The 12,800-nt window shown below is 44.6% G+C and overlaps 1 protein-coding gene and 1 pseudogene across 2 annotated transcripts in view; one reads left to right on the top strand and one right to left on the bottom strand.

The window, feature by feature from the left end:
- LOC309848923 (ligand of Numb protein X 2-like) overlaps window positions 1-12,800 on the top strand; it is a 72,396-nt pseudogene that overhangs the window by 13,317 nt on the left and 46,279 nt on the right. The window lies entirely within an intron of this gene.
- LOC309848531 (ral guanine nucleotide dissociation stimulator-like) overlaps window positions 288-12,800 on the bottom strand; it is a 64,352-nt gene continuing 51,839 nt past the window's right edge. Inside the window, exons 2-5 of the mRNA XM_082700229.1 lie at window positions 2,930-3,123; window positions 2,285-2,344; window positions 1,155-1,354; window positions 288-903 (exon numbers count right to left, since the gene is read on the bottom strand). Coding sequence (XP_082556355.1) covers window positions 593-903; window positions 1,155-1,354; window positions 2,285-2,344; window positions 2,930-3,078 — 720 coding nt within the window. The 5' untranslated portion in view covers window positions 3,079-3,123 and the 3' untranslated portion in view covers window positions 288-592. The remainder of the gene's footprint in view (window positions 904-1,154; window positions 1,355-2,284; window positions 2,345-2,929; window positions 3,124-12,800) is intronic.

Below are 12,800 nucleotides of genomic sequence, written 5' to 3' on the forward strand. Positions count from 1 at the left end.
TACCGAAGAGCAGCCAGGCACCTTCAGCGAGAATGAGTAGGACTCCAGCTGGTCGCCGTCGTGGCTCATGTGGCTTGGGCTTCCAAGGTACTGACAGCGTTTCAGCAGTTTCATGGAATAATCGTAGTGACAACATTTCTCAGTATGGAACACAGTAAATTCATTTGTCCAGGATGTGAGGGGGAAGGTCCTGGTCAGAGATGAAGTGGCAATGGCATATCAAGTTATAGAAGAAAAGGGTATTTTTTTCCTTAGGTTATTATATTTTAAAAGATAAATTTAGAGAGAAGAGCAGTGGTTGCAGGGACTGGGGGAGGGACAGAGCAGTGAGCGATGAGGAGCGTGGGTGTCTCTGTGACAGAAACGTCGTAGAACGACATGGTTGTGCAACACTCTGGATGGACCTAATGAGACCTCCATATCCCACTGCAAAGGATGCGAGTAAAATGTTATATAAACTCAAATTCTACTTTATTTAATAAATAACATCTATGAAGTAATTATAGAGGTGAATACAGAAAACAAATACGATAAAGAAGGAAATGATGGGGGAGGGGGAGTCATGCTCTGGAGCTGCAGCCAGTACAAGCTGCTACTCGGGGGCCGAGCCTGCTTGCTCCACGGAGGCAGGGGGCGGCAGCTCGGTGGCAGGACCCTGCTGGTCATCCAGGAAAGTCAAAAGGCCTGGTGGCTCTTCCGTGGCAGAGAAGTGAACGAGGGCCCTGACGACCATCTGCCCTGGCCCCAATGGGTCAGGGGGGGTTACTGGTCTTCCTAACCCATAGGGAGCAGCCATAGCAGGGATGGCGGGGGCCAGCTCAGGCCCCAGAGGTGCAGCAGGTGCCAGAGTGGCTGGTGGAACAACTTCCCGAGACACATCCTGATCTGGCTCTGGGGCCGGTGCTGTAGCTCCAAGAAGAGAAAGCATCATCAGCTTGATTGACTTCCCTTTTGCCTTTCCCTTTCCCCACCACTCAGCGTGGCCTGCGTTCAAGACCCAGCCCCCAGAAGGTGTCCCCGATGGAAGCCCATGGGGACAGGGATCTGAGACGACTCACTCTCTTCGGCCCAATTACAATCTACGGAGGCTTCCTCAGGGTGGCCCACCCTGCCTCCGCCTCAGGCCCACATGAGTCACCCCCAGTCCTCCTCACCCCTAGCCTCTGGCTCCGTGGTCTTTTCAGGAGCGCATTGCCTTTCTGGAAGCAGAAGCTGGGCACGGCGCTGCAGGTCCGAGCCCGGCACATTGACCTGCAGGTAGGCCAGCAGCGTATGCAAGCTGGGAAACTCCGGAGGCTGCACAAAATCCCCTGGATACTTTTCCACCCAGGTGTTCAGGATGGCATAGACGGCCCTGGGGACAGACATGGAGGCAGAGAAGTCAGAGGACAGGGTACGCATCCAAACCAAAATCCCAGGGAACCTATGTGGGAACCTGGGCCCCTGGGCTGTCAGCTCCTGTCTGAGACCAGTCGGACTCCTTGTCCAATTGCGACCTGGCAGTCCTGCGTGAGAAAGGCCTGCTCCCACACGGCAGGCTGGCCAAAAGCCGCTAGGAGTGGGAGTCCTTGGTCAATGGGGGGAGCATTTCTGGACTTCTTAGGGGAGCTGGACACACTCCTCAGTCTGTCTCCTTGCCCACGAGCCACTTGAATTCAACTGCATGTGCCTGGGGAGAAGTGGTGTCTGGCCTCTTAATTACCCTCACTGCACTCGCCTCTGCTCAGTGAAGATCCAACCGAGGAGGGAACAAAGGGACTCTGTCTCTAGCCAGGCCTTCCCAGGACCCTCCCCATACCTCCACCGTTACCTCCTCTGCCCGTTCACTAGGTGCCATGAGAGTGGGTCTGTTTCCACTGACACTCACCTCCCACAGGGTGTGGGATGCCTGCTGCTCCCTGGGCTCTACTGGGTCACCCTCTCCCTGAGACCCCTCTGTGCACCCAACGTGCAGGTGCCAACACTGCTATGCGATGGTTCCTAAATCCTGTGTTCTGGGTCCCAGAATTGGGGCAGAGAGAGGGCTGGGAAGGGGCAGGGATGGAGCATGACCCTCTCAGGGGTGGAAGCTGTCCTCCATCCCCCTCTGCTCTCCCACAGTGCTCACACACCTACCCCAGTTCCCCAGGGCACCTTTCCAATTTCCAGTAGAAGCTCTCAGACATTTACCATAAAGCAGAATAACGAGGTGAGTCTGAAGGTCCGGCAGCCCCTCAAACTCACAGGACCCTCACTACCCTGGTGGAGAGGGAAGGCCCTCCTAAAGCAGCCAAAGCTTACTCACATGTTGCGCTGCTCCTGGGGTCCGCCGACCTCATCATAGCTGGAATAAACACATCCGAATCTAGAGGAGGCCAGGGGGCATCGCATGAGATGTCTGTGGATATTGGCTCTCACCGCCAGACCCTCGACTAGCCTGCAGCCCTGGGGTGCTTTCTGTTCTGTGCAGGGATCCCATTCAGCTCCTGGATAATCGCCTCCACCTACCGGGGCTTCCTGAATGCTTGCTGAATAAAAGGGCCCCAACCAGCCCATCACCGACATCTGAGTGGGCCCGGCCCCTGCTCACCCCCAGGGATGCTTGCTCTGGATTCAGCCAGACACAGGCCCCAGAAGGAGTCTCAGATCTCCCTTTCAGTGGCAAAGGAGCCCAGCTCAAGATCATAGTGAGAGTCAGGGATGAGGCAGAGGCTTCATCATGAGGGGCACAGGAATGAGCAAAGAGCATGCCCACAGGCGCTCCAGCAGAATTTTCCACTGGCGCAGGCTCCCAGGTGTCCTTTCCCTACAAGACCCCACTGAGTCCCTATAATACCTCTGCCCCAGTTAGGAGCAAGGGAAGCTTGGGGAAGCTTGGGGACCTGCCAGAGTCTCACAACGGAATTGGCCAAATCTCACAGAGCAGTTAGGGGCAGGAGAGGGTGCTCACCTTGCAAAGAGGAGGTCCAGCACCTCCTGGGGGGTGGCCAAGTGACGGTATGTGTCCAGAAAGGTGTGGACACAGTGTAGATCTTGTCTGATGACGGCAGGCACCAGGTGATCTATTGCGGCCTGCAGCTTGTTGGCCCGCTTGGCCATCAGCACCGAGGTCTTGCTCCTCTTCCTGGTTGAACGATTTTTCCCCTGAGGTGAATCAGAGGAGACATGAGTCAGTGCTGTGGCCACCAGGAGGGTTGGGGCTTGGAGGGCAGAATGAGCCCCCAGATCTCAGGGACTTCAGCAAGAGGTGGGACAAGAGAGCCCAGAGTCCGAAAAAGAATCGGGTGACTCAGTGTCTCATTGGGTTCAGCCTAAAGCTCTTGGTTTTGCTTCAGGTCATGGTCTCCGTGTTCTGAGGCTGCGATCCTCGTAGGGCTGTGTCCATAGGGCAGTGTCTGCTTGAGGATTCTGTTTCTCGGTCTACTTCTCCCCACTCTCCCCCTGTCTCTCTCTCAAATCCATCAATCAGCCAATCAGTTAAGAAGCCTTTAAGGCAATGAGAAAATGTTCTTGGTATCCATACAAAGAATTGAAAGAAATGATGTCTGAACTTGCTAGTATCTGAGGTCCCTTTGTGAGCGGAGTATGGATAGCACGTCCCTGCTTGAGTGGCATGGATCCTGTTATTTCTGATAACATAGCCCATTCTTTTTACTTTTTTGAAAGACTTGTTATTTATTTATTTGACAGAGAGAGAGGTGACAAGTAGGCAGAGAGGCAGCCAGACATAAAGGGGGAAGCAGGCTCCCTGCTGAGCAGAGGACCCCACGCCCCCGACGTGGGCCTCGATCCCAGGACTGTGAGACCCAGGACCCATGACCTGAGCTGCAGGCAGAGGCTGAAACCCCTGAGCCACCCCGGCACCCAACATATCCCATTCTTGAGATGAGAACACAGAGATGTTTAAGGTGAGAGGGCTTAGGATAAGAAGGCACGGAGGCTGTAGGATGCAGCACTGTGCCTTGGCCAGAGAAGGGGATTACATCCAGTCCTGCCCCAGTAAAGGGCTCCATGGCTGTGATCAATCACTGGCCTCCGGACTGCCGTGCAGTGCAGTGCAGTGAGGCCCCTGTTCCTTTTCCTTGGGGGGGGGCGACAATGTGTTCCATCAATACCAAAGCGCAGAGCAAGAGACAGAGTACCATGTCCCTTTGGATCAAAGTCTCCCAATCCAGTCTTTGCAAGACTTGCAGAAGCGGAGGAAGGACTGTTGGGCCAGTGGGGGCACCTGGGAGCACGAGTTAGGAAAATGCCTTGGCCAGGGCAAAAGGAGTCTAAATCAACGGGATGAAACCTGGTCTAAAGTCTCTTTAATGATACTCCTATAAGTATGTGGACAATGGCAGTGCTTCTGTCCAAGGCGTGGGCAGAACGTTGTGGGCCAGTTTGGGGAAGAGATGGGATGCAGATTCACGGGAGTACAGGACTCTAGGAGGCCAGGTTGGCTTCTAGGAAGTGGGGCCCTTGGTGCTGCATGGGCGCCCCGGGGTTGGGTCTCCCCAGCATCTGCACTCACCCGGAGCCAGCGCCAGACTCTGTTGGCCGTGTGCGGCTTCGTGTCCTTGGAGGAAGGAGAGCAGGCAATCTCCTCGGTCACCTCCTGCACCATGTCCTCTGGGGCGTTCTTTAAAGACAGTGCCCGGCAGGCAGGCAGGAGGACTTAGAGCCCTGTCTGGAGGCCTTTGCTGGTCTTCAGACCCAGGGCGCTCCATTCCAGACACACCACAGCCCAGGTGGCAGAGCCCTCCCCCAAGGAGAGAAACGTGGCCCAGCTTCAGGGCCTTGGATGTGCTCTGGCACAGCTCAGAGTCACCTCAGGAATCCCCTGTGCACCCTGCCCACCCTGACATTGGTGTGAACAAGAAGGGATCACAAGAGTATCCACTGTACTCACCCTCCTCCAGCCCATGGGCAGGAACCTCCACATATCCCTCCTCCCCTCAAACTCCAGAGAAAGGGATGGGGCTTCCCTAGGACGGTTCAGAGGGGTGGGCATCGCCTAGTCTCCTCAGTAGTAAGTACCTTATGGCGTCTCCCTCGAAAGGTCCTGCGGCATTGGGGGGGTGGTTTTAGCCAATGTCTGCAGCATGGGAACAAGTCATTTTCTTGGGGGTTCTGGTACCCAGAGCCCCAGAAACTAGGTACACAACAGGAAAACATCTTTCTGTGTCAAGGTCCTGAGTCCAGTAACCCTGCTACTGGACTAGACTGGCTGCCTGGTTGCAGGGGTTCCAAGTTCTGAAGGCCTTTGTGATCCAGGCAGTGACATCACTTCCTGAGATGCCCTATCGGGGCCCACTCCTGATTGGACCCCTACACGAACAGTGCTCCCATCTGCCATCTCCTCTTCCCCCTTCTGCATGGAAGGACACATCTTATCTGTACACAGTGACTCCAACACACCCCTCCCCACAGGCCCCCAGGGAAGGTTCTAGCCCATAGGCAAAAAAAAAACACCATAAAATGAAGACACAGATTCTCAAAAAAAAAAAAAAAAATTCATAGTGCCTTTCATCATAAAAGCAAAAAAATCTAAACGACTCAACTGTTCCCAAAGACATAAATACAGCAATTGACATTCATAATGGCATTCCTAAATGATCAAGTATAAGGTTTTTTAACAATTCTTTTAAAGATCTTTAAAATATGTGACTTTTGGTCTTTAAAGTGGCAAGATTTTTGTACCTCAAAAATTTATGCATGTGGAATTTACATCAAGAGTGTCATATGAACAAAACATTTTATAAGGTATATTTTTACTAGGACTCAAACCTTAGCTCCTCCACTTTTTGTTCATCTGTAACATATGAAACACTTCATCTTACTTAGCCTAAGTTTTCTTCTATAAAATTTGGATAATAGGAGAGGTACTTGGTAATGTGGTTGGGAAGATTAGCGATAGTACATTTGAATCACCCCCTTGAATATACCTATAAGTGATTGTTCAATAAGTGGTGGTAATTCGTCATTGTTACTTTGTGATCCTCTAAAACTGCATTGACTAAAGTCAGTAGTAACCTAATTATGAAATACTCTGGGTATTTCTCTTCCTTTATTATAGTTTGTCTTACACTGGATACTACTGAACCTCTTAAAATTCTCTCCTTTCTCCTTTTCTGGTGGTGTTCTTAGCCTTTTTTTAACCCCTAGTTTGGTTATTTATTTATTTATTTATCTATTTATTTATTTATTTATTTGACAGACAGAGATCACAACTAGGCAGAGAGGCAGGCAGGGAGAGAGGAAGGAAATCAGGCTCTCCGCTGAGCAGAGAGCCCAATGTGGGGTTCGATCCCAGGACCCTGGGATCATGACCTGATCTGAAGGCAGAGGCTTTAACCCACTGAGCCACCCAGGCGCCCCTTTTGCTTGTTCTTCTTCCTTTGCCCAAACCTTAAATATTGGTGTTTCCCAATTTCTATACCTTTTTAAATTTTTCTTTTTCCCATGCACATTGTTTATGAGTATGATAATGCTTCTTATACGAGCTGAAACCTTTTCCCTGAGCACCAGTTGTATTGCTCAGAGCCCTCTTTCTTTTTTAAAGTGAGAGAAAGGAATGCATTTTCTTTACGAGTTTGCTTCATTTATAGCCTTAAGTATTTATATGGTATGTGGGTATGCATTTGTATTGTGTCTTTAACCCAAAAACATTAATTAGGTGGGTCTTTTCCAAATCTTTAATCTCTACTAATCTACTAATGGTTGAAAAATGGTACATGTAACTGTGATGGACATGTCTTTAGAATTAGTTAAACACATTTGCAAGTTTCTGAACCATTTACTTATTTTTCTGGGCACTACTTTATATCCTTTGTTCCTTTGCTTCTTTCTTTCCTCCATCCTTCCTTCCTCCTCCCTTCTTCTGTCCGCCCCTCCCTTCCTCCCTTTCTTTCTTTTTTTAAATTTCAAGTTAGGTAACATAGAATGTGGCTCTGCTTTCAAGAACAGAATCCAGTTATTCATCAGCTGCATACAACACCGAGTTCACATTCAAACCAGTGTCCTCCATAATGTCCATCACCCATCTAGCCCATTTTCCCACCCACCTCCCCTTCAGCAACTGTCAGCTTCTTGTCTACATTAAAGAGTCTCTTGTGGTTTGTCTCCCTCTGTTTTTTATTTTATTTTATTTTTCCTTCCCTTCCTCTTTGTTTATCAGTTTTTCTTAAATTGCACATATGAGTGAAATCACATAGTATTGGTCCTTCTCTGACTGACTTATTTCACATAATGCCCTCTAGTCCCATCCATATCATTGCAAGTGGCAAGATTTCATTCATTCCGATGATACCAAGTAGTATTCGATTGTACATATACCACATCTTCTTTATCCATTCATCTGTTAATGGACATCTGGGCTCTTTCCATAATTTGGCTATTATTGATAGTACTGCTATAAACTTGGGGTGCATGTGCGCCTTCTAATCAGAATTTTTGTATCCTTTGGATAAATAACTAATAATACAATTGCTGGGTCATAGGGTAGCTCTCATTTTAACTTTCTGAGGAAAATCCATACTGTTTTCCAGAGTGGATGCACCAATTTGCCTTTTAACTAACAGTACAAGAAGGTTCCCCTTTCTCTGCACCCTCACAAACACCTGTTGTTTCTGAGTTGGTAATTTTAACCATTCTGACAGGTGTGAAGTAGTATCTCATTTTGGTTTTGATTTGTATTTCCCTGATGATGCGAGATGTTGAACCTCTTTTCATGTGTCTGTTAGCCATCTGAAGGACTTTTTTGGACAAGGTTCTATTCAAGTCTTCTGCCCATTTCTTAACTGGATTATTTGTTTTTTGGGGTGTTGAGTTTGGTAAGTTCTTTATAGATTTTGGATACTAGCCCATTATCTGATAAGTCATTTGCAAAACCCTTCTCCCATTCCATCGGTTGCCTTTTGGTTTTGTTGATTGTTTCCTTCAGTGTGCAAAAGCGTTTGTCTTGATGAGGTCCTGATAGTTCATCTTTGTTTTGTTTCCCTTGCCTCCGGTGATATGTCTACTAAGAAATTTCTATGGCTGAGGTCAAAGAGGTTGCCACCTGTGTTCTTCTCTAGAATATTGATGGTTTCCTGTGTCACAGTTAGGTCTTTCATCCATTTTTAACTTATTTTTGTGTGTGGTGTAAGAAAGTAGTCTGGTGCCATTCTTCTGCATGTCACTGTCCAGTTTTTTCCAACACCATTTTTTGAAGATAGTGTCTTTTCTCCATTGGATATTATTTCCTGCTTTGTTGAAGATTAGTTGACCTTACACTTGTGGGTCCATTTCTGGTTTCTCTTTTCTGTTCCTTTGATCTATATGTCTGTTCTGTGCCAATACCATACTGTCTTAATGACTGCAGATTCGTAATAGAGCTTAAAGTCCGGAATTGTGATGCCTCCAGCGTTTCTTTTTTTTTTTTATTTTCTACATCACTTTAGTTATTTAGAGTTTTGTCTGGTTCCATACAAATTTTATAGTTGTTCGTTCTAGCTCTGTGAAAAATGCTGGTGTTATTTTTGATAGGGATTGCATTGAATATGTAGATTGCTTTGGGTGGAATAGACCATTTAACAATAGTATTTTTTCTTCCAATCCATGACATGGAATGTTGTTCCATTCCTTTGTGCCTTCTTCAGTTTCTTTTATATGTGTTCTCTAGTTTTACAGTACAGAACTTTTATTTCTCTGGTTAGGTTTATTTCTAGGTATCTTATGGTCTTTGATGTAATTGTAAATGGGATTGATTCCTTGATCTCTCTTTCTGCTGTTTTATTATAATTGGTGTATAGAAATGCAGCAGATTTCTGAATGTTCATTTTGTATCCTGTGACTTTGCTGAATTCATATATCAGTTCTAGCAATTTGTTGGTCGAATCTTTCAGGTTTTCTACATAAAGTATCATGTTGTCTGAGAATAGTGAAAGTTTGACTTCTTCTGTGGTAATTTGGATGTTTTTTATTTATTTTTTGTTGTTGTTGTTGTCTGATTGCTGAGGCTAGGATTTTCAGGACTGTGTTGAACAATAACAGTAAGAGTGGACATCCCTATCATGTTCCTGACCTTAGGGGTAAAGCTCTCAATTTTCCCCATTGAAGATCATATTAGCTCTTAGTCTTTTGTATACAGCCTTTATGATGTTGAGGTATGTTCTTCTATCCCTACATTCTTGAGGGTTTTTTTCGAGGAGGATGCTGTATTTTTTTCAAATGCTTTTCTGCGTCTGTTGAGAGGATCATATGATTCTTATCCTTTTATTAATGTGGTGTATCGTGTTGATTGACCTGCGGAAACTGAACCAACCCTGTAGCCCAGGAATAAATTGCACTTGATCTTGGTGAATAATCCTTTTAGTTTACTGTTGAAATTGATTGGGTAGAATCTTGTTGAGAATTTTTGCACATGATCATTGGCCATATTGGTCTGTAATTCTTTTTAATGAGGTGTTTGTCTGGTTTTGCAATCAAGGTGATGCTGGCCTCATAGAATGAGTTTGGAAGTTTTCCTTCCTTTTCTACTTTTTTAAACAGCTTCAGAGGAATAGGTATTAATTCTTCTTTAAATGTTTGGTAGAATTCCACTGGGAAGTCATCCAGCCCTGGACCTTGTGTTTTGGGTTATTTTTGATGATTGATTTAATTTATTTGCTGGTTATGGGTCTGTTCAGTTTTTCTATTCCTTCCTATTTCCGTTTTGGTAGTTTATATATTTCCAGGAACTTACCCTTTTCTCCCAGATTTTTGGCATATAATTGCTTATAAGATTCTCCTGTAATTATTTGAATTTCTTCATTGCTGGTTGTGGGCTCTCCTGCTTCATTTGTGATTTTATTTATTAGTGTCCTATATCTTTTCTTTTTGGTAAGTCTGGCCTAGGGATTTAACAATTGTGTTAATTCTTTCAAAAAACCAGCTCCTACTTTCATTGATGTGTCCTACTTTTTTTGTTTTTTTACTTGTGTATCATTTATTTCTGCTCTAATCATAGTTATTTCCCTTCTTCTGCTGATTCTGGGCTTTATTTGTTGTTATTTTTCCTGCTTTTTTTAGGTGTAAGTTAAGGTTGTGTATTTGAGACTTTTCTTCTTGAGAAAGGCTTATAATGCTATAAAATTCCTTATAACTGCATTTGCTGCATCCCAAATGTTTTGGACTGTTGTGTTTTCATTTTCTTTTGCTTCCAATTTTTTTTTAAATTTCTTTAATTTCCTGCTTAACCCATTCATTCTTTAGTAGGATGTTCTTTTACCTCCATGTATTTGTGGTCCTTCTAAATTTTTTCTTGTGGTTGACTTCAAGTTTCCTAGCACTGTGGTCTGAAAATATGTATGGTATGATCTCAGTCTTCTTGTGCTTGGTGAGGCCTGAATTGTGATCCAGTATGTGATCTCTTCTGGAGAATGTTCCATGTGCACTCAAAAAGAATATGTACTCTGCTGCTTTAGGATGAAATGCTCTGAATATATCCCTTATGTCCATCTGGTCCTGTGTGTCATTCAGTCATTATTTCCTTGTTGATCTTCTTAAGATGATCTGTCCATTGGTGTGAGTGAATTGTCAAAGGCCCCTCCTACTATCATATTATTATCACTGAGTTCCTTTAAGATTGTTACTAATTGATTTATATATTTGGCTGCTCCCAAGTTGGAGATATAAATATTTGTAACTGTTAGAGCTTGTTGGATAGACCCCTTTATTATAATACAGTACTCTTCTTCATCTTTTACTACAGTCTTTGGTTTAAAATATAGTTTTTCTGATGTAAGTATGGCTATTCCAGCTTTCATTTGATGTCCACTAGCATGATTCATTAGCATGGTGTCCATTAGCCTGGTCCTCCACCCCCTCACTTTCAGTCTGGAGGTGTCATTTGGTCTAAAATGAGTCTCTTGTAAGCAGCATCTTGCTGGTTTTTTTTTTCTTTTTTAATCCATTCTGAAGCTGTGTGTATTTTGATTAGAGCATTGAGCCTATTTACATTCAGAGTAATTATTGATAGATATGAATTTAGTGCCATTGTATTACTTGTAAAATCGCTGTTCCTGTAGATTGTCTGTGTTCCTTTTAAAAATGGTTTAAAAAGTTCCTGTCACTTTTGGTATCTATTTCCTGCTCTAAGAATCCCTTTTAGTATTACTTGCAGAGCTGGTTTAGTGTTCATGAACTCCTTTAGTTTTTGCTTATCTTGGAAACTCTTTATCTTTCCCTCCATTCTTAATGATAGCTTTGCTGCTTGGCTGTGTTATTTTTCCCAGTCAGCATGTTGAATATATCATGCTGCTTATTTCTGGCCTGCTATGTTTTTGTGGACAGGTCTGCAGCTAACCTTATGTGTCCACCCTTGTAGGTTAAGGACCTTTGGCCCCTTGCTACTTTCAGAATTCTCACTTTATCTTTTTTGTTTTGTGAGTTTCACTCTAATATATCTTGGTGTTGACCTGTTCTTTTTGGGTTTTGAGGGGAGTTCTCTGTGACCCTTGGACATAAATGCCTGTTTCCTTCCCCCGATTAGGGAAATTGTCAGCTATAATTTGTTCAAATAAACTTTCTGCCCCATTTTCACACTTTTATTCTTATGAGACTCCTGTGATACAGATAATATTGCACATTGTTGAATCACTAAATTCCCTAAGTTTGAATTCATGATGTTTTCTTTCCCTCTTCTTTTCAGCTTCGTTATTTTCCATAATTTTCACTCTGTATCACCTATTTGGTTCTCTGCCTCTTCCATCCTCATTGTGATTACATCCAGTTGGTTCTGCATCTCAGCTATAGCATTTTTATTTCAGCATGACTAGTTTTATCTCTGCAGTGAGGATTTCTCTGGTGTCTTCTATGCTGCTATGAAGCCCAGGTAGTATTCTTATGACTGTCATTCTAAATTCTTGTTCAGATATATTGCTTATATCTGTTTTGAGAAATCTCTGGCTGTGATTTCTTCTGCTATTTCTTTTAGGGAGAATCCCTCTGTCTTGTCATTATGTTTAGGTTTCTGTCTTTTGCATGTCATGAAAGAATGTTATGTTTCCTGCTCCTGAGAGGAATACTATATTAAGAAGGGGTCACACACTGTCCAGGGTCTTGCACTTCAGGAAGTGTTTCTGTTGTATGCTTTGTGCACTCTGATGTAGTGTTTTGGCTGCCCTTTTCCACAGGTCAGTTTGCTCAGACTTCCTCCTTGCTTCAGTGGGAGGTGGTTGAAACTTTCACTAGGTGTGCTTTGATTTGTTTGTTGAGATAAGCCTAACTAAAAAAAAAAACCTAAAAAAACGGGGGGCTGATCTAAGAAAAGAGAAAAGGAAAAGGAAGAAAAAACAGACAGACAAACAACTATAACCCTGATTCCAAATAATGAGAAAGAAGGAAGGAAAAGGGGGGAAAAAAAAAAAAAAAGGCTGATCCTACAAAGGCAAAAAAGAAACAAACCAACAAATGAACAAAAAACTATAAGCCTAATGCCAAAGGAATAAGAAAATAAAGAATAAAGAAATAAAAGAATTCTTTAGAAAAGAAAACCTGGTCCTATTTCCACCGGAACTGAAGCTGATGCTTTAGAGCACTCTGTGATTAGTAGACCTGGTACATGTGGGGCAGCGTATGTTGTTCTGAGGGAGAGGCCCCCTGTGCTGGTTCACAGTCAGACCTGCCTTAGGAAACATGCCCCTGCTGGGTGCACAAGGGCAGGGTTTGGTGTAAGGGACTCCAGCCTCCCCTGGAGGTTCTGTTTCTCTCTTAAGTCCAACCATGGTGGTGGGGGGAAGGGAATGTGTGGAAGATCCTATCACCCCACCCTCTCAACCTGGGGGAAAACTCACAGCTGCTACTGTTTAGGAGGC

This window comes from Mustela nivalis (genome assembly GCF_964662115.1).
Source record: "Mustela nivalis genome assembly, chromosome: 15".
NCBI lineage: Eukaryota > Metazoa > Chordata > Mammalia > Carnivora > Mustelidae > Mustela > Mustela nivalis.